The following is a 19,791-nucleotide window of genomic DNA, read 5'->3' on the forward strand; positions in this document are numbered from 1 at the left end:
AAACAGAAAACTAAAAAAAATTTGACAGATACAGAGTCAGAACGGTTTCAGAAAAAGACAGAACTAACTGTGGTTAAAAAAGTAAAGTACCTAGGGGTTAACATAACAGCAAAAAATCTGAGTCTTTTTAAGGATAACTATGAAAAATGTTGGTCTGAAATTAAAAGAGACTTAGACAGTTGGACAAAATTGAAACTTTCTTTGTTAGGCCGAATTGCTGCTATTAAGATGAATGTATTGCCAAAAATGTTGTTTTTGTTTCAAACACTACAGATTGTGGACAAGACGGAGTGCTTCCGGAAGTGGCAGAGAGACATCTCTAAGTTCGTCTGGCAGGGCAAAAAGCCCAGAATTAAGTTTAAGATATTAACTGATGCGAAAGAAAGAGGGGGCTTTGCCCTGCCAGACCTAAAGTTGTACTATGAGGCCGCAGCTTTCTGCTGGCTAAAAGACTGGCTACTTCTCGAGGACACTGATGTTCTGGATCTGGAAGGTTTTAACAATGCTTTTGGTTGGCATGCATACTTATGGTATGACAAGGTTAAGATCAATAAGGCCTTTAAGAATCATATTGTCAGAAAAGCAGTGTTTAATGTCTGGACAAAATATAAAGACTTATTTGGAAAATAAAACTCCAAGGTGGCTTTCACCGCTGGAAGCTAAGGCCCGAAAAAGACCCAGTATGGAGGCCAAATGGCCAAAATATTGGGAAATACTAGAAAAAGATGGAGACAATTGGAAATTGCAGAGTTTGGAGAAAATGAAGGATAAAGTGCGAGACTGGCTACACTACGCTCAGATTAAAGAAGTTTTTAAAAATGACAAAAAGCTAGGGTTCCAGGTGGAGAAATCGAAGTTGGAAACAGAACTGTTAGAGCCTAAGACTAAGGTACTTTCAAGAATGTATAACTTGCTGTTAAAATGGAATACACAAGATGAAATGGTTAAATCGGCTATGATAAAGTGGGCACAGGACATTGGGCACAACATTATGTTTGAGGACTGGGAAAGGTTGTGGACCATTGGGTTGAACTTCACTGCATGTAATGCTTTGAAGGAAAATGTAATGAAAATGATATATAGATGGTACATGACCCCAGTTAAACTTGCCAAAATATACCATTTGTCTGATAATAAATGTTGGTAATGTAAAGAAAATGAAGGAACATTCTTTCACCTCTGGTGGACTTGCCCTAGAGTGAAGGCTTTCTGGGAAATGATATATAATGAGTTGAAAAAGGTATTTAAGTATACCTTCACTAAGAAACCAGAGGCCTTCCTTTTGGGTATTGTCGGCCAGAAGGTGTTAAGGAAGGACCGAACATTTTTTATGTATGCAACAGCAGCAGCAAGGATACTTATCGCTAAGCACTGGAAAACCCAAGATCTACCCACACTGGAAGAGTGGCAGAAGCAGCTGATAGACTATATGGAATTAGCCGAGATGACTGACAGAATCCGAGACCTGGGAGAAGAGAAGGTTGAAGAAGACTGGAAGAAATTTAAGATTTATTTAAAAAAGCATTGTAATTTGGTTGAATGTTAAGAAGGATGCTAGATCATAAATAATTGAGCACCACTAAACTAGATGGAATTAGGATGACAAGTGAGATTGAGGAAAAAACATAAACCTTTGGGAGGATTATTAGATTATATTTTAAATGAATGGGATATAAGAATGTAAACAAGATGATAAATTGCGGGTAAGAATTGACAATGATGCAAGTGGGAGCGGGAGACGTGAGGGAGTCCAATGAAGTTAAGAAAATATGTTATGATATATGTTTCATTGTTTTTATTTCTGCATTTATGTTTAAAAATTTTAATAAATATATATAAAAAAATAAAAAATAAAAAGCACATCTTGCATTTTCTGGGCATGAGAAAGCAAGGAGATCCCTGCTGGATCCGACAAAGTGTCCACGGGAGGGTTGCACTACTTAGGAGGATCCTTTCCAGCTCTGCAGTTCTGAGATTCTATGAAGTGCCAGCTTAGGGCGGCTCACCAAAACTTTAAAATAAAATAAAATAAAAGCCCTCTTGGCAATCACAGCACCAAAAAAGTAAAAATAAATGCAACGGGAAAGCAAAACGGAGACAGCAAAAACTTAGAAGCCTCCCAGGGCTTCGTGGCGTGAGGCTACTGATGCTCCGCCGCCACCGGGAATGAGGAGGAAGAGAGCGAAGAGGAGGGAACCTTCCGAGCGCCGGAACTGCCTGCTCCGGGCGGCGGCGGCGGCGGGGCGCGTTTCGCGGTGGCACCACCTGCCCGGGCCGCCAGCAGCCGTAGCAGCAGCAGCAGCAGCAGCAGCAGCAGCAGCAGGGAGCGTGGCCGGAGCTGGGCGGGCGGCGGGGCGGGATGGCTCCGGGTCCCGCTCCGAGGAGGAAGGGGGCCGCGGGGCCTGCGGGCGGGCTGCCCTCCGTCCGCCAGAGCCTGCGCCGGGCCTGGCAAGACAAGCACCTGGTGCTCTTCGAGCCCCACTACACCCCGCTGGTGGCCGCCTGCCTCTGCCTGGCCGAAGTGGGGGTCAACCAGTGGGTCATACACAGGGTGGCATGTGAGTGGGGGTCCGGGACGGGGCCTGGGTGGGGGGTCAGGAGAGTGGCATTGGGGGTGTGGATAAGGGGCAAGGCTTAGGTGGGGTTAGGACCCTCTCCGGGAGGGAGGGAGGAATATAGCTCGCGCCTGCAGCTCTTCTGATAATAATAATAACAACAACAATAATAATTTATTTATACCACGCCCATCTGGCTGGGTTTCCCCAGCCAGTCTGGGCGGCTTGCAACAAAAATTAAAAATACATTAAAATGTCACATATTAAAAACTTCCCTGAAGTTGCCTTCTAAATGTCAGGTAGTTGTTTATCTCTTTGACATCTGATGGGAGGGTTAGTGTGCTGGGCAGAGGGAACCCTGCGGTTAAGGAGGGTTAAGGAGGCAACAGCAGCCCTGCTGGCTGGGTCAAGCAAAAGGTCTCCCTGCAGTGGCCAAGCAGGTGGGAAGACCATGGGAAGGAGGTGAGCATAGGAGCCAACTCCTAGGGTCGAGGTCCATTTGCCCCCCCCAAAAAAATATTTGAGGGCTCCCCGCCCAAATATTACCAGTCAAATGGTGTGTGTGTGCTACGCTATGTGATTGATTATGCAGGGTAAGGCTTGCCTGCCCCGGCATATGTTATTCAAGTTGGCACCGTTGTGTGAGGGCAACAGCATGTCCCTCACTTGTGTCCCAAAACCCCTACCTTCAACTGGTAGTCGGAGTCAGGTCTCCATAGATGCTGGAGGCAGTATGCAGTGCAGCCATCAGGAGCAGCAGGCGTTGCTGGCTTCATCGTCCACAGATTTGTCTGCCCCCTTTTCAAAACTGCCCCAATTGGCAGCCATTGCTACGTCTTGTGGCAGTGAATTCCATAGTTGAACGATGCACAGTGGGGCGTCATTAACCGGACTACATGAAAGGTTCCATACAATGTGTAGTCTGGGGTAGTTTTGACGAAGGGCTGGGGCTTCATTTGAGCCAGGGCATAGTGTCAGAACTGTTTTTGATTCTTGTTGTCCTGGCTGCTAGAGCCCAGCCTAAATAAAAATCTGTCCCAGCCCTTCAAAAACAGGTCATGACTAAATGCCTTACACAGAGGAACATCCACCAGGCATGGCTTTGCATGTGTTCTTGTATGTAGACTCAGATAATTTTAGAGCCCTTCTTTTAGATCCTGACCGTTTTCAGCAGCTGAACTGAGTTCCTGTTCATACTTGATGGTACAGCTTCTGTGCTTTCCCCAAAGATACAGAGATTGACTGGAAAGCCTATATGGATGAAGTGGAGGGTGTTGTCAATGGGACTCTGGATTACACCCAACTAAAGGGGGACACAGGCCCTCTTGTGTGAGTAACACTGAGCTTGCAATTATAATGAGGGTTTCAGGAGTGGTAGGGTGGGTACATCTCTTAAAAATGGCGTCTGGGCGGCAATAGGGTAGTTTCTCTTGCCTTCCTCTGTAGTTGATCTATTTATCCACTCACTCTCTCTACAGATATCCTGCTGGCTTTGTTTACATCTTCCTGGGCCTGTATTATGCAACTGGCCGTGGCACCAACATCCGCCTGGCCCAATATCTTTTTGCTGCCCTTTACCTTGCCACACTGCTGCTCGTTTTCCGCATCTACAGCCGAACGAGTAAGGTCAGTAGCTCCTACAGCACCTCAAGGAGCACTAAAGACTGTTCTTTTTCCTATCACACAGTAGATATGAGCCCTCACCCAAACACAGTGCACCTGTGCAATACATGTGGGACCTGAAAATTAAAGGCCAGGAGGAGGACAGCAAGGTTTGGGTGGGTGCAGGTTAAGGTGGAATTCTATGGAGCTGCACTGCTAAACTCTTTATATAGACTGAGACTTCCATGTTCATGATACTGTACACAGCATTGTAAAAAAATGCAACCTCATATTCCAGTTCTACCACTGAGATCTTCTGTAGGAGCATCGCTGGTTTTCCCCCAGGTCGGTGAGGCTCATTTGATTTCAACACAGAGCCGAGCTTTTAATGTTATTGGGCCAAGCCCTGTAAAATGATCTTCCAAAATATATTCAGCAGGCTTCCGAATCTGTATTGACCTTTAAATGATTGCTGAAAACTTTTATTTGCTGCCAGGCTTATACAAACAATTAAGACAAACTTTAGTTAGTGTTTTTTTTAATAATAAAAAATTACGTGGTCTTTATTTTGCATGTATTCTTGTTGTAAACTGCTTTGATTTTTTAAAACGATGCTTTTGTAGTAAAGGTTCATATAAAACGTGTTCATATGCTGTGAATTAGAGGACACAGCTACAAGTTTTCGGTTTGGCGGTTCTCCCTCTCTTGCACAAGAAGGAAGAGGATCCTGGGAACCTGACCTTACAATTTGAAAAAAAAAAGCAACTGAGCATGCAGTTGTCGGGAAAAACTTAGGCACTTTCTGCTGAATGCTTGTCTGTTATTATTATTACAACTATTATTTCACCTTCCACACATTTCTCAAGGCGATGCACAAAATACAATAAAAACAGTTAAAAACAATACAGAAAGCAGCAGCACTTAAATGGGAACAGCGGCAGCTTGAGTCATTTGAAGCCGCCCCAGTGGCAAGTGGGCTTGATTTTCCTCGTTGACAACTCTCCTGCAGGTCCCGCCCTATGTTTTCTTCTTCATGTGCTGTGCCTCCTATCGCATCCACTCCATCTTTGTCCTGCGCCTCTTCAATGACCCGGTGGCCATGGCGATCCTTTTCCTGGCTGTCAACCTCTTCCTGGAGGAGCAGTGGTCCTGGGGCTGCTTCTGCTTCAGGTGAGAGCCCCTTTGGAGCCAATCCATCCAATGGGAGGGTATTTTAAACAAACAAGTGGTTCTTGCAGAAGCACAAATAACGTGCACACCTGATTTTTCTGCTTGCAAAGTGGGAACTTTCAGAGCCAGCTCATTGCTTCCTGTGGTCCATCTAAAACGGCCTTTGCCAGCCTGAGCCCCTCCAGATGTTTTGGACTACAACTCCCATCAGCCATCTTGCTGTAGTCCTGACTGTTCAGTGTAAACTGTAAACCTTGTGGGCAAGCAGGACAGACTCTTGCTCTCTGTGAAAGTCTGCTGCTACTGTAGTTCTTAGCAATTTCAGATGGCAAAAGCAAGGTGCATGGGAACTGGAATGGGCCTTGTATTAACCGCAGGGATCAGTGGCACCTTTTATCTCTCTCCTCCAGCCTGGCAGTGTCTGTGAAGATGAATATCCTGCTCTTTGCACCGGGTCTCCTCTTCCTCCTCCTGCAGCGCTTTGGCCTGCTAGGAGCCATTCCCAAGCTCGCTATCTGTGCGGCCCTGCAGGTAAGGAATGGGAAGATTTGCCATGTCCAGATTCAACCCCTGGTATCTCCAGCCAAAAGGAATGGTAGGCCTAGGAAAGGCCACACGGCATGACAGAACAGACAACACTTAGTCTACAGTGCCTGGTATTCCCAGGGGGTCTCCCATCCAAATAGTAACGAGGCCTGACCCTGCTTAGCTTTTAGGAGATCAGGCATGTTGAGGGTGGTATGACCATAGGCCAATACTTGTCTGATTCAGTTACTACCTAGTGACAGCAGAGCCAGGTCAAGGTGAAACACTTTGAAAATATGCACAGCTGTGATCCTGTCTGTTGGATCATCAGGTTTTAGTTTTTAAAAAGTTTCCAGCTCTCGTTGTTTCTGCAAATAAGCAGGCAGAAACAAAGAATGTATGGATGAGGCTTCCAGTGATCATGGTGAGACTTCTGTCCAAATATATATATTTCCATATCACCCTGCTCCATCTCTAGCATTTTCTGGCCCATCCTCTCCTTGTCCTTGTATTTGTGAATTTGTTTTGTGTGGTTGCACATCATTCCATGAGTTCAGTGCATGTGAGCGGTTACACAATACTCAGTGCATAACACTCAATTGCACAAAGCAAATAGTGGGTGTTTCCCCTGGTGTTTTATTTCTTAAATGGAAGGGAGAAATACAATTTATGAAGGATGCAGACAAGTAAGTTTCCCCTCAAGCAAACATTAGAGAAGGCAGTTAATGTTGGCCAAGCTCGCAGATAGCTTTTTTGGCAAGGGAAACCTCATCGCTAGGTGCACATGAGGTTCAATTACTGTCTAGCAGCCATTAAGAGGAGGCTGCCCAAAATAAATGCAGCAGGTCTTTTGGAACTGATGCCGGGAAAGAAGCTGAACTGCAGCAAGAGGACCCCATAGATAAAGGAAGAAGGGAAGCAGAGATGGGAGGGATGGGCCAAGCAGTATTTTCACACCTGCATGACTTCCTCACAGCTACATTGCATCATGAGTTTTGTAGGTTTAAAGCAGCAGAAGTAGTAGCTTGTGTACCTGATGCTCCAGCATTTTGCTAAAAATAATAAAGCACTTCCTGGATGAATGTGCAGCAGAGCCTATGAAGTAACACGACATGTCTCTAATTTTGGAACACAGAGTTGTATTAGCAGAACCCGAACCTGATTTCTGGCTTAGGTGGTAATATCAATCAGCAGTGACACTGGCTCATCTGCTGCAGCTGCAACCAAACATGTCTTTCCCATTTTACTTCACCCCCTCAGACGCACACTTTCATTGTCTTCCAAGAGAGACAGATACCTACAAGTGAAGCTGGCAGACTGAAGAATTGCAGTGAACTTAGCTTCCATAATTTGCTGCACTTGGAATGCCAAAAAGTTGCATTCATGTTCTTTGTGGGAGAATTTTAAGGCACAGTTGTTTCTTGCAGGTTGTTTTGGGGTTGCCCTTCCTGGTGGTGAACCCTGTTGGGTACGTGTCCCGTTCCTTTGATCTGGGCCGACAGTTCCTCTTCAAGTGGACAGTAAACTGGCGATTCTTGCCAGAAGAGGTTTTCCAGCACCGGACATTCCACCTGGCATTGCTGGCCGCCCATTTAGCTGCCCTGGGGCTCTTTGCACTGAAGAGGTGGCACAGGTGAGAAGGTGGCATTATCACCGTGCTCAGGGGGCAAGTACGTGTGAAACTCAAATCTGGGAGAATCAGGCTCACAATTTATGGGCTCTCAGAGAGAAAGAGATTTTGTTGTTGTTATAGCTTGTCAAAGAGCGAGCTTCTAATTCTCCAGCACTGGCCTGATACAAAGCAAGAGAGAAAATGGGACTTTGGGGGCACATACACAACCCACACTAAATCAGCCTTTGCAGGATTCTGCTTCAGTTCAGTGCAAGGGTGCAGAAACCACTTGCACTGAAAGTCAGTATCATGTGGTGCACAGAATGTGAAAGCTGGGGCAAGTTCTGGGTTCAAATCCCTACTCACCCATTTGAAGCTTAGTCTTAAGAACAGCCCCACCTGATCTCAGCAGAGGTCCACATGTCCTAGGATCCTGTTTCCAAGGGGTTGAGCAGATGCTTGCAGGCATCTTATATATAGGGTGTGGAAAGCAGCAGCTGTTGTCTGTTTTTTGCCCCAGCACCTAGTTTTAAGAGAGAAACTGCCTAATTGGAGATCTGCTCTGTCACTCTCAGCCTAACCTGCCTCATGGATTAAGAAGAGATTATGCTAAACTGCCCTGAATAAGAGTTTACACTTCCAGCAGGAAGGGTTCCACTTTCTCATGGATTGCAACATATGCTTCTCTAACCCCTACCCTGCCCCCGAACTTCAGGTGTGATGAAAGCATCCTGTCACTGCTGAAGGATCCAGCTGAGAGGAAGAACCCTCCGCAGCCCCTCTCAGCCAATCATATCCTTTTGCCAGAGTGGTGGGGATGGTTTGCCACATGGTAAATGGTTTGTGTGATGGTACAAAAACGGCCCTTTTCTGTGGTGGGCCCCCACTTGTGGAATGCTCTCCCTGGCGAAGCTTCCTTGGCACCGAAGTTACTTATCTTTAGGCCCCAGGTAAAAACTTCCCTCTTCTCCTAGGCCTTTGGATAATTAAACAATTAACTGCAGGGTGGTGGTGGTATACTTTTCATTATGGTATGTATGTTTGTGTTTTTAATATTGTAAATTGCTCCGTGATCCTCCAATGGAGGGTGGTATAAAAGTTTAATGAATAGTAATTTATAAAAGGGTGGGACGCGGGTGGCGCTGTGGTCTAAACCACTGAGCCTAGGGCTTGCTGATCGGAAGGTCAGCGGTTCGAATGCCTGTGATGGGGTGAGCTCCCATTTTTCAGTCCCAGCTCCTGCCAACCTAGCAGTTCAAAAACACATCAAAGTGTAAGTAGATAAATGGGTATCGCTCCAGCGGGAAGGTAAATGGCATTTCTGTGTGCTGCTCTGGTTTTGCCAGAAGCGGCTTAGTCATGCTGGCCACATGACCTGGAAAAACTGTCCACGGACAAACATCGGCTCCCTCGGCCAGTAAAGCAAGATGAGCGCCGCAACCCCAGAGTTGTTTGGAACTGGACTTAATTGTCAGGGGTCCTTTACCTTTACCTTTAATTTATAAAAGGGCATGGAAAGAGGCAAGCTTCCACACTCTTGATGCTCCTCCATTCCAGAGCTGCAGTGGATTTCAACTTTCAACTTTGCGCATTGCAACCTTCCCTTAACCAAAGGCCACAGGTAGTCTTTGCTCTCTTCACTTCCAACTTCATCGGCGTTTGCTTCAGCCGCTCCTTGCACTACCAGTTCTACGTCTGGTATTTCCACACTCTGCCCTACTTGCTCTGGTGCACGCCTCCCAAGAAGCTTGCTCATCTGCTAAAGTGCGTACTGGCAGGGGGCGGGGAAGGGAGACGAGTCAAGGGGACGCAGGGTCATGCCATCCATGTGCCTATTTTCTCTGTGCAGTCAGATCCATGTAGTGTGTAGGAACTGCATTGCAGTTTTACAGAATTTACAGCATACATGCCTGTGATTCCAGCACGTGCTCACTTGGTCATGATTACAGAACTTTGGGTTGCACCCAGAACTCACATTTCACTCAGAGGGAGGGGACATTTGAATGCAACCATTTATTTATTGGGGTATTTGTAGGGTCACCTTTTCTCCCCCAAAGCAGTTAGATGACGAATCTTTGAAACAAAGGCCATATCTGCACCATACATTTGAAGCACTCTTGTACCACTTCAAATGTATGTTGTGGATGTGGCTGAAGTGAGGACCACAAAGAGAACATCAAAACCAGTGAGGGGGGGCGGGGCTAGTGGGAGTTAAGAAATGTCTGTAAAATTACATTTCAAATAATTTGCACATGTTAGACACACACACAAAAAACTGGATGAAGAGGGGAGATGTCACGGGTTTCTGGAATAAGGACATTTTAAAAAATAGCTCAGCTTGCTGCAGAATTTTGATGGATTAGGGGTGAAGCAGGGAGTTCAGCTTTCCACCTCCACTTATGAAAACCTTGATGCAGGTGCCACTGTAACATAATTCATGTAGGATTCTAATCAAAACTTTTTATAAAAAGGCCCGTATATTTAGGGGAGGTTCAGAACTCTTTATTGGCACATCTGTTTGGTTTAAGAATGTATAAACAGTTTCCTAATCAATGTTTTCCAAAGCAGAATGCAGAATATGTACACAAATCCGAAAACAAACTTTGAAATCATTGAATTATCCAAACTCGGTATACATTATAAAATGGCCAAGTCACACTTCAGAGAAGGCTGTCTTAAAAAGAAAGTTTTCAATAGCTACCTATATTTCAGTTGGATGCCGGTTCCAGAAGGCTGGAGCTGCAGCATTAAAGGCCTGGTATATTTAATGATATCAGGTGTACTTCTGGGGCATACAGAACTCTTAATGATGCCCTGTAAGAATAATGCAATTGCCAGAGAGGAGCATGTGGGGCAAGGCTTAAGTTTCTCAAATGTCCTAGCCCTAACTTGTATCACTTTAAATGCTAGAAGCAAAACTTTTAACTGAGCCACATAACGTATTGGCAGCCAAGTGCAGTTTCTTAGCAGAGGTGTTATATACTGTTGGTGGGATGCCCCAGCCAACAGCCTAGCTGCATTATTGTAACCTAGCTGCAGTTTCTGGATTGCTCAAGAGAAGCCCCACATAGAGTGCACCGCAGTAATCCTGTCTTGAGAGTTCCTGATGCCTGGATCACAATAGTCATAGCTGTCTCGCCAGATGAAGCTGATAAAAGGTGCTGTTAGTCACTGAGGTTACCTGGGACTCCAGTGACATACATGGATCTAGGAGTACCTTTGCTGAAGCAGAACTGAGGGCAGGGTGGGGGGTGGCAAAGAAGCAAGTGCTAAGTTCAAGATCCTGGTTCTGGTGTAGAAAGCCTTTACATCGTGGTACCAGGATACCTGAAATATCATCTCATTTCTTACATACACAATTGATCACTGTGCTCTGCAGATGAGGGCCTCCCACAAATAGCCTCTTATCGGGTCTGTTATGCACAATAGCTGAATTGGGCTTTTAGCATTGTGGCACCTACCCTTTGGAATGCCTTCCCCTTGAATATTGGGTAACATCTCTGTTGTTGTTTTTATGGCGCCTACTGAAGACCTTCCTCTTTCAACGAGCCTTTTAAGTTGAGCTCTTTCCGAGTCTGCATCTGTGCTGGAATAGTTTTAAATATGTTTTGTATTGTTTTATCTTGTTCGCTGCCCTGGGCTCCTTTGGGAGGAAAGACGGGATAGAAACGTAATAAACAAACAAACAAACAAACAAACAGTTTTTAAGAGTAAAAGTGAGGGAAGGAGAAAAACCCACTCCTCCTGCTATGACAGCCTTTTGTGACTTCTTGAACAATGTCCTATTTGTTTTTTCCTCTCCCTTCAGGGTGCTCATTCTAGGTTTGATCGAGCTTTCTTGGAACACGTACCCGTCAACAGTTTACAGCTCCGCCGCCCTCCATGTTTGCCATGCCATCATCCTTCTGCAGCTGTGGTGTGGGACGGAGCCCTCCATGACCCCCCAGGAAGTAAAGAAACAGCCTTTGAAAAAGGCCGAGTGAAAACTGCACAAGAGGAGCTTCCCACAGTGAGAGCATGAACAAGATGGTCCAGGCATGGATGTTGCTCTGGGTCAGATGCTGATGGACCACTTCCATTCCCTCCGGGGAGGACCTCTTGCTCAAGTGTAGGCACTGCCTCCTAGCCCAGAGGGGGGGTGGTGGTGTGTGGATGGGAAAGAGTACAATCTGCATACCTGCTGGTGGTAATGTGGAACAGCTTAAATAAAATTAGCCAGGGCTTGGCGTGAGGCCTCTTGCCTCTGTATTTTGACTTTTGTCTCGTGGCTGCATTTCATTTGCTTTTAAAGCAAGCTTCTTGGCCTTTTAAATGTGGATAACACTTGAGAACAGGTGGACTTAAGGTTGTATCCAACACCGTCTCATTAGTGCAAGGACTTCCACTTGCACAATGGAACTGCCCCTCACTCTGCTTCCCCCATGCACCCACTAAAGCTGTTCTGTAGATTTTTCCCAACTTTCCTGAGCAAATTAGCGGGCAAGGGGTGGGCGGAGACAGGAGAGGGAGGGGAAGTTTGGTTCTGCAAGTGGAAATCTGCGCACCAATGGGATGACTTCCTTGGATACAACCCTAGAGTGTTGCTTTTTACTGGGAATAAGCTAATTTTCTGCTGTGGTGGAAGGAGAGCCTTTCCCACTCATTTCAGGAGTCAAGGCTGTGCAAAACAGGCTTGCAATACACTCCCTGTGGGGGACACCTCTCTTCCCTTTTTTTGGACATAACGGTAATCAGGCCAACCCAATAGATGAGTGTAATCAAGATACTAGCCCTGGCTCTCTATAGCAACTCAAGTGTCAGTAATTGTGGAGGTATCTGGAAAAAGCATTGCTGGTGTGGACACAGAGTCACCCAAAGACCTGGGCAATGAAAGAACACACTGCTGCTCTAGACTCTGATCGCGTCTCTTTATTGGCACCCGCAACCAACAGCCTGGTCTGCTCACTACTTCACACGTTGTTTGGGTTGTAACACAGCATGTTCAGCTTGATGTTCTCATCCCAGTGGCGGAGCAGCAGGAAGAGTTGACGTGCTGCCCCTTTGAGAGCGGCGACATCCACACCTTCTGGCAGCTGCTGTGCCCGCAGCCAGGAATCAGCCTTGGCTGCCAGCAACTCCCACTCCACAAAGAACCCGGCACAGCGGTGCTCCAGCCAGGCCAAAGCCACAGCTGTGGCCCAGCTCATGCTCTCCAGGTCCCCTTCCTCTGCATCTGGGCACATCTCCTGCAGGCTGATGCTCACTTCAGAGGCATCCGGCGAATGGTCGCAGGCGTCGGTCTCGGAGCCACGCCCGCTGTCTGCCTGTGCCCACACGGCAGCACTCAGCACATCTGAGCAGGTGCTGTGTGAGTGTGGCGATCCTGGCTCCACCACTCCCTCCTTGCTCGTTCCAACTACTTCACCGCCATCCGGGGAAGGCTGGTTTGCTGTTAGCCTTGGGCTGGCCTTGGCTATGAGTGCCCAAGGGGAGGTGCTGGAGGCAGGGCTGAGGCTGGCACGGTGGGAGGCATAGGGAGAGGCCCGGCGCAAGCGGTCCAGTGGGATCTGAAGGACCTCCGAGAAACACTCGGTCAGCTGGAACATGCCGGGGGCCTGCTGCAGCCGCACCTGTTACAAGGGAGAAGTTGGATGTGCATTTAAGCCAACCTTCTGAGTCCCTTAACAGTTCAGTGGGAAGTGCTTCTGTGCAAGTTCAAAGCTGTTTTGCAACTCCCTTTCATTTGAGAAGGCTTGTGCAGCAGAGATTTTTATGGGTTGTGCCAGGGCTAGGGAACCTTTAGCCCTCCAGATACTGCTGGACTACAACTCCCATCATCCCTGATCATACACACTGCTGGCTGAGGGCGATGGGAATTGTAGTTGGGAACTGCATACTCTTCTGGTTCATTCAGAACAGTCTTATTTGTTCTATAATAGCAATGATTTTATCTGTTATATAATTGTATATTAAACTGTTGAAACCTGCCCTGGGGCCTTATAGTGAAGGGCAGGGGAGAAACCTTATAAATATAATTAAAAGTCCAGCAGAAATCACATAAGATGGGCAACCAATGTGGGATAAAATGATGCTGCAGTGATCTAGGCAGTGGAAATGGAGAGGGGAAGAGAGGCTTACCAGTGGGAGATAGTCCTGAATGGCACTGTCACAAGAGGAGAGTTCACTTTCAGGGGTCAGACACTGGGGACGCAGTGCCAGGCCTTGACCCCGTCGCCGGCTGATGCTGAATCTGCAGAGACCAAAGTCACCCAGGTGAAATGTCATGTGATGTCACCAGTTTGTTCAATCAGGCTAGGGGCTCTTATAGTGCAGCCTTCTGTTTCTTACAGTGGCCAAGCAAAGCTGGATGGGCCAAGCAAACCATGAAAACAACCCTGTTCCCCAGCATCTGGTATACTGCCTCCATTCATAGGGGTAATTCTCAATGGCTCTTAACCCTGATAAGACTGGATCCTGCATGCACTGAGAAAGATGGACTGCAGGCTAGCTTCCTCTAGCCCATGCCAGGTTAACAAAACTCTCCTTTTAGGTGGGGCCTTCTACCCTCCTGTGTGGGGCTCTATATATAATGGAGGTGCTCAAGCATGTTTATATTAGCAGGTACGGGGTGGGTTGGAGGGTGTGGTTTTCCTCTCTAGGAAGGATTATTTCACACAAGTGCTTGCAGGCTTTAACAGGCTTCAAAATGTGTTGTAAAATCCCAAATGCTGGGTGGAAGACAACAACATTACTCATAGAAAACAGAGCTTCAGCATCTCTGTTGCTCCACAGAGATCTAGTAGTGGAAGCAACTGTGTCTTCTGTCCTGATCCTTCCCTGCTCTTTCCACCTTATCGAAGACCACAAAATGCTCTGGATTGGGTCTTTCTCAGTTACGTATTTTGTACAGCACCTAGTATGTAGATGGTGCTAATATTTTAGACGATAAGGGAGAGTTTCCAGAGCTAACTCAGCTGGGAACTTGTAGAGAATACCTACAGTGAGTTTTCTGTTGATCCTAAAAAAGATGATAAACTCTTAAGGATTTTGATTGGTGTTGCATGATATTGCGAACACTCTCAGAATGGTTGGTCAAAAGAACGACCTTCCTGCAAAGTAGCCTGTTGCATCTCTCAGGCTTGGAAGACTCACCTGGAGCCCACAAAGTTCTCCATTGATTTCTGGGAGCCCACAGAGACAGGAGAGGGACTGGAATCGACACCTAGACCAGAAAGGAAGCAACTGGTTAGGAGCTGCAAAATAGCAAACAGCGATGGAGACCAGTGGTGCCCATGGGGACTGGTGGGGGTGGAAGGCACGGTGACTGAGAGAATGTGGAGCCAGGGCCAATGCCAGGCAAAGCCAGCCAATTCTAGGTTTGTCCAAATCCTCCTCTGACTTTTATAAAGGCAACACTAACTCGAAGGAGGAAGTTGACAGCCAGTGCTCTAGACTGTCAGAAGTCAGGCAGGTGGGGACTGGTTGAGGGCAGGCTGAGGTTGGCAGTGCCCCATTTGTTCTAACAGACCAGCCTTCACTGATTGAGACCACACAGCTTTACTTTCACAGGGCTGGCTATGGTAGCTACAGATTTATTGGCAGGGCTGCATCTTAATGCCATTTGCTTAGGATCTCCTAGTTGATGCTACAGTGCCCTGCACAGCAAAACTCTTTATTCTCTCCATATAACAAAAGCAAAATAAGTTACAGAAGGAAAGCAAAAGTACACAGAGCACAAAACCCAACTTTTAGTGCTGTGGAACTTGATTTTGCCAATGTGGTGCAGTGGTTAGAATGTTGGACTAGGACTTGGGAGATCAGGGTTCAAGTCCTCAGCCACGAAGCTCGCAGAGTGACCTTGGGCCAGTCACTTTCTCTCAGCCTAACCTACCCCACAGGATTGCTGTGAGGCTGAAATGGGGAATGGAAAAACTCTGTGTGCTGCCTAGAGCTCCTAGAAGGGAAGGTGGGAGATAAATGTTATAAATAAATAGGGGATGAGTTTGTGGGCTCTTGAAGATGATGTATTGATCAAGCCGTTCATCCTTTCTCTCCTGGAGATTAAATTATATCTGGTCTTCTGATTTCTAAGCAGAGCAGTTATATGACAAGGAGTACTTGTCTTGTATTTGTCCTGATTTGCTCGTGAAGCATTTATATATCTTCCTGTTAGGCCTTAGTTCATCCCACACTTTTCAGTGCATTTCTCCACTTTCCAAACTGCATAAAAACTTGCTTTTTAAAAAGTGGATTTGTTGCACTAGGGTGACAGAGCCCTTTAATCCACTTTAATTGCACAAACCTAAGTTTGTGGTGTGTGCTTGATAGATTTAGGCACCCTAAATCTATTAAAGCACCTGGTTTAATGCAGCCTCTCCAGATCCTTCACACCCTCCAAACTGCTGTAAGACTTACCATCATGACAGTTCTGCTTTTCTTGGTTGACAGAAGTGACACTAACAGGAAAAGAAGGAATCTCTTCTCGTTCTAGGAAGTAAAGAAAATTCCTGACATCAGACTAACAACTGATAGAACCTGTAGAGAACTGGAGGGAAGTCGGGGGCATTCAATCTATTATTTTGTTAGCTGGCTATTTTATCCATTTATATACTGCTTCATTGTAATAAAACCTCTAAGCGGTTTACAAGAAACAACAACAGTATCTAACTAGTTAATGGAAGCTGTACAAGATCAAAACAGACTCCCACAGAATATAAGGACAGAAAAAAACCTGCTGCAAATCAGAAGCTGAAATTGGGTTGCTCAAAGCTCATGCTGATCCAAAAGAGCAGGGATGGGGAACTTCCGCTTAACAAGGCCCACCAGACCTCCCTATGTGGCCCAAGAGAATATTTTGGCTAAACCATGCCAACCGGTGCGGAACTTTGTAAGTCCTGGGAATCAGCTGCAAAAGTAGGTTACCTGATGTCACTGGTGCCATTATAACTAAGAGGAAGACTTCTGGTCTTTTGTTAAACATTATGTTGAACAATTTTTTAAATTCATTATATATGAGGGTCCCAAAAGTTTTTTATTTTCTTGCAACTCCACCACTTGTCAAACTTGGCCCACAGCGGGTAGGGGAAGTAAGAATCCGGCCCACGAGCCATATTCCATTTCCCACCCCTGCAAAAGAGAGTTCTGTGATCAGTCAATAGTGGCAGGGTGGGACTGATACTGCTATATCAAGAAGTGTGTTAAAAGGACCTGTCCACAGGAAGACAGGAGGCTGCATTAAGCTGAGTCGGATTGTTCCTCCACCTACAGTGTGGTGTAGTGGTTAAGAGCGGCAGTCCCGTAATCTGGGTAACCGGGTTCGAGTCTCCGCTCCTCCACATGCAGCTGCTGGGTGACCTTGGGCCAGTCACATTTCTTTGAGGTCTCTCAGCCCCACTCACCTCACAGAGTGTTTGTTGTGGGGGAGGAAGGGAAAGGAGAATGTTAGCTGCTTTGAGACTCCTTAAAAGGGAGTGAAAGGCGGGATATCAAATCCAAACTCTTCTTCTTCTTCTTCTTCTTCTAACTCAGTACCATCTAGACCAGGGGTTCCCAAACTTGGGTCTCCAGCTGTTGTTGGACTACAACTCCCATCATCCCTAGTTGGCAGGACCAGTGGTCAGGGATGTTGAGAGTGGAGGTGGATCTCCAGGGTTTCAGGCAGGGGAATCATCAGTCTTCCAATGCCCTAACTAGAGATGCCAGGACTGAACCTGGGACCTTCTTCATAGAAATCAGAGGGGCCACCACTGAGCTATGGCCCTTCCCCAGCTATGATGCCTCCAAATGATCAGGCACTGCTCATGATTCATCTTCAAAAAGGAGCGACATGCTATGTTGGATTGCTGCAGAGAAGGGAGATGTCAAAGGGCTGACCCTACCCTATAGAACACATTTTTAACAGGGAGGCTGTACAGCTCTCACTAATCTTTCACAACAAAATCACCCAAGCGCTCTCATTGTTAGCAGGTCAGTTTCCTAACGTTCAAACCGCTATCTGCCGTTGCTGGGAAGCAGAGCTATTTTTGCTTTTCTTTTTAAAGGCATATTCACCTCTCCTGCATCACATATAGCTTGGGTTCATCTAGCATTTTTACCCCCTATGGTGATGCAAATTACACTGGTTCCACTGCTACAACTGATCACTCAATTGGTGTTAAAAGCCTTCTAAAAAGACCTAGGTCCCAAATATTGGAAAGGCCTCCTCCTCCCCTAAAGACCTTCTCAACTCTTAAGGATGGCAGCAGGGGGCCTCTTGGTAGCTTCTCCACTGTCACAAATTGGGGGGTGGAGATGGCCGCCCAGGAGACGGCATTCTCTGTGGCCACCTCTAAATCATGGAACTCCCTCCCCACGGAGGTACGTTGGTACCTTCGCTAAAAAAGCTTTTGCTGAATGCTGAAGATGTACCTCTTTACCCTGGGCCTTTGACACAGGAGAAGTATAGCGTTATGAGTTTGGGGTGTTAAGTGGCATGTCAGACCCCACTAACCCCTGGATCCAGCAAGTGTTAAAATTTAATCAAGTCTTCTAATTCCTGAAATAGCCAGGTTAGCCTCCTGGTGAGGCATAAGGAGAACAAAGGAAGGGCCTCTGTGGGAGATGGCAAATGGGTGCAGCCTCTCCCTCAACTCGTGGATAGTTAGAAAGACAGAGCTGGAATTTAGAGCTGAAAAAGTTGCAGTGATATGGGCAGATGTAACGCAGCAAGCTGGGAGAAGACAGAGAAGCAGAGCAATGTTGGATGTATGTTTGAATCCAGGGCTGTGGCTGTGGGAGAAGAAAGACCCTTTTGGGATGCTAATGCTGTGGATTCCTCCATCGTAGGCTCAGGTTGTATATATGTGTAAATAAACCATATATCCTAAAGACACCACAGTCTCTGCTGTGCTTCATTACCAAAGGAAACACAAACCCTGGGTAAGCACCTGGAACCCCTGAAATCTTGCACTGCTCGGAGATTGGAGTGCAAATATTTTTAGGGCCCTATTCTTTTGGTTTAATTTGTTTTAAACTGATTTTAATGTTGTATCTTTAAATTGCTATAACCTGACTCAGGATCTTGTGGTGGAGGGAGGGTAAGAAATTGAATACTACTACTACTACTACTACTAGTAGTAGTAGTAGTAGTAGTAGTACTAAATTCATCTATTTGTATTTGTTTCTCTGCTTCTTCCCCATCCATCTACTGCCTCCCGGGGGTCCTTGTGTCATGTAGATAAAGGGCTCCTTAGACAGGTGAAGTGACACTAGTACCCGCAGAAACAGGAGCATCATCCAGGTCCTCTGAGTCCTGCCTCCGTCCCAGACCTGCTGAGCAACTGTGTTGACGTCGGCTGCCAGAATAGGATCCTTGCTGGTGGCTGAAGAGGCCCACTGGAAGAAAGCATATTTCATTGGGGTGTTTAGAGATAGTTGTGGGGCCAGCACTGTGCATATTCAGTTGCAGAACAATCTCATTTTCTCTGCATGGATTTTATTGAGCTAATAATAAATACAGCCTGCATTCTGCAGACAGATATATTCCTGGCTGCCACTGGAAAATATCCCCTCACTCAGCAGCTAGTTCAAGTTGATGCAGTCATCTGCACCAGGAAAACATGCCACCCTAGATACCTGAAGAAACCTGGAATGTACCAAAATTGTATGGTGGAAATGTCTGTAAATATTTGGGCTGCTCTCAGCAGTTTGCTAACAAAAGAAGCTGGTGAAAGCAGCCAGTTTTGTTCTGCAATCCTGCAGTGGAGTCTAATTGCTGCTCACTATCATTCTTTCTCAATCCTGATATGTTTAAACAGGCAGGTTAGATGCTATAAGCAGCTGGACTCCTTTCTCTTCCAAGGGAAAACAAATGAAGACAGGCTGCTCCAGATTTTGAGCACTTCAGGAAGGAACAGTGGAAGAACATGATTGTGCAATCTGTTGGACAACTGAATTTTTTTTAAAAAAGTTTCTAGCTCTCACGATAGAATTTATTCTCAAAACTAGATCCCTGATGAATCCTGGGGATTCAGATTCTGACCTAAGAAGCAGACCTCTGCACATGCACTCCAAGCAGCCCTACCTGTGCTTCGAACCTCAAGGGCAGAGGGCAAGATCTCCTGGGTGGAGGCATCAACAGGCACCACAGAGGTATATATTGAAGGTGTGTTGCAAGCTTTGCTGGACTGGACAGCCTTAATGCGGAATCTTCGTGAGAAACCTTTGGAGGGGCAGAATCACAGTGCTGGTTACAGTTAAGAGGGGAGGTGGATTTGAGATACAGGGTAGGCAAAGTTATGTATGCTTGTCTTTAAGCAAGTCCATATTCTTTGCGGCTTCAGAAATGAGCTTTGCAACAAGACCCAAGCC

General features: G+C 46.3%; 2 protein-coding genes across 6 annotated transcripts in view; one reads left to right on the forward strand and one right to left on the reverse strand.

The window, feature by feature from the left end:
* The first annotated feature begins 2,330 nt into the window (after positions 1-2,330).
* On the forward strand, positions 2,331-11,718 carry ALG3 (ALG3 alpha-1,3- mannosyltransferase). Of its 2 annotated transcripts, none has more exons than XM_079978111.1 (9): positions 2,331-2,558; positions 3,785-3,884; positions 4,034-4,181; positions 5,167-5,327; positions 5,738-5,858; positions 7,280-7,485; positions 8,180-8,256; positions 9,086-9,228; positions 11,273-11,718. In XM_079978111.1, the coding sequence occupies exons 1-9, from the start codon at positions 2,360-2,362 to the stop codon at positions 11,483-11,485; spliced, it is 1,368 nt and encodes a 455-aa protein (XP_079834237.1). In that variant the 5' UTR covers positions 2,331-2,359; the 3' UTR covers positions 11,486-11,718. The 2 variants fall into 2 exon arrangements, with proteins under 2 accessions (XP_079834237.1, XP_079834238.1); XM_079978112.1 differs by having other exon boundaries at positions 2,332-2,558; positions 8,180-8,255; positions 9,083-9,228.
* Positions 11,719-12,347: 629 nt separating this feature from the next.
* The window catches only part of VWA5B2 (von Willebrand factor A domain containing 5B2), a 38,817-nt gene continuing 31,373 nt past the window's right edge, over positions 12,348-19,791 (reverse strand). For all 4 annotated transcript variants that reach the window (XM_079977603.1, XM_079977604.1, XM_079977601.1 and 1 more), the window contains 6 exons: positions 19,505-19,642; positions 18,697-18,816; positions 15,859-15,930; positions 14,596-14,665; positions 13,582-13,693; positions 12,348-13,073 (listed from right to left, as the gene is read on the reverse strand). In XM_079977603.1, coding sequence (XP_079833729.1) covers positions 12,414-13,073; positions 13,582-13,693; positions 14,596-14,665; positions 15,859-15,930; positions 18,697-18,816; positions 19,505-19,642 — 1,172 coding nt within the window. In that variant the 3' untranslated portion in view covers positions 12,348-12,413. The remainder of the gene's footprint in view (positions 13,074-13,581; positions 13,694-14,595; positions 14,666-15,858; positions 15,931-18,696; positions 18,817-19,504; positions 19,643-19,791) is intronic.

This window comes from Podarcis cretensis (genome assembly GCF_951804945.1).
Source record: "Podarcis cretensis genome assembly, chromosome: 5".
In the NCBI taxonomy this organism is placed as follows: Eukaryota; Metazoa; Chordata; class Lepidosauria; order Squamata; family Lacertidae; genus Podarcis; species Podarcis cretensis.

What these genes read in the sequence shown, in the direction of transcription:
- ALG3 (XM_079978111.1), top strand. Translation starts at nt 2,360, where the DNA reads ATGGCTCCGGGTCCCGCTCCGAGGAGGAAGGGGGCCGCGGGGCCTGCG. An exon ending in GGTCATACACAGGGTGGCAT is followed by an intron (nt 2,559 to 3,784) that starts GTGAGTGGGGGT and finishes CTTTCCCCAAAG; the next exon opens with ATACAGAGATTGACTGGAAA. An exon ending in GCACTGAAGAGGTGGCACAG is followed by an intron (nt 7,486 to 8,179) that starts GTGAGAAGGTGG and finishes CCCGAACTTCAG; the next exon opens with GTGTGATGAAAGCATCCTGT.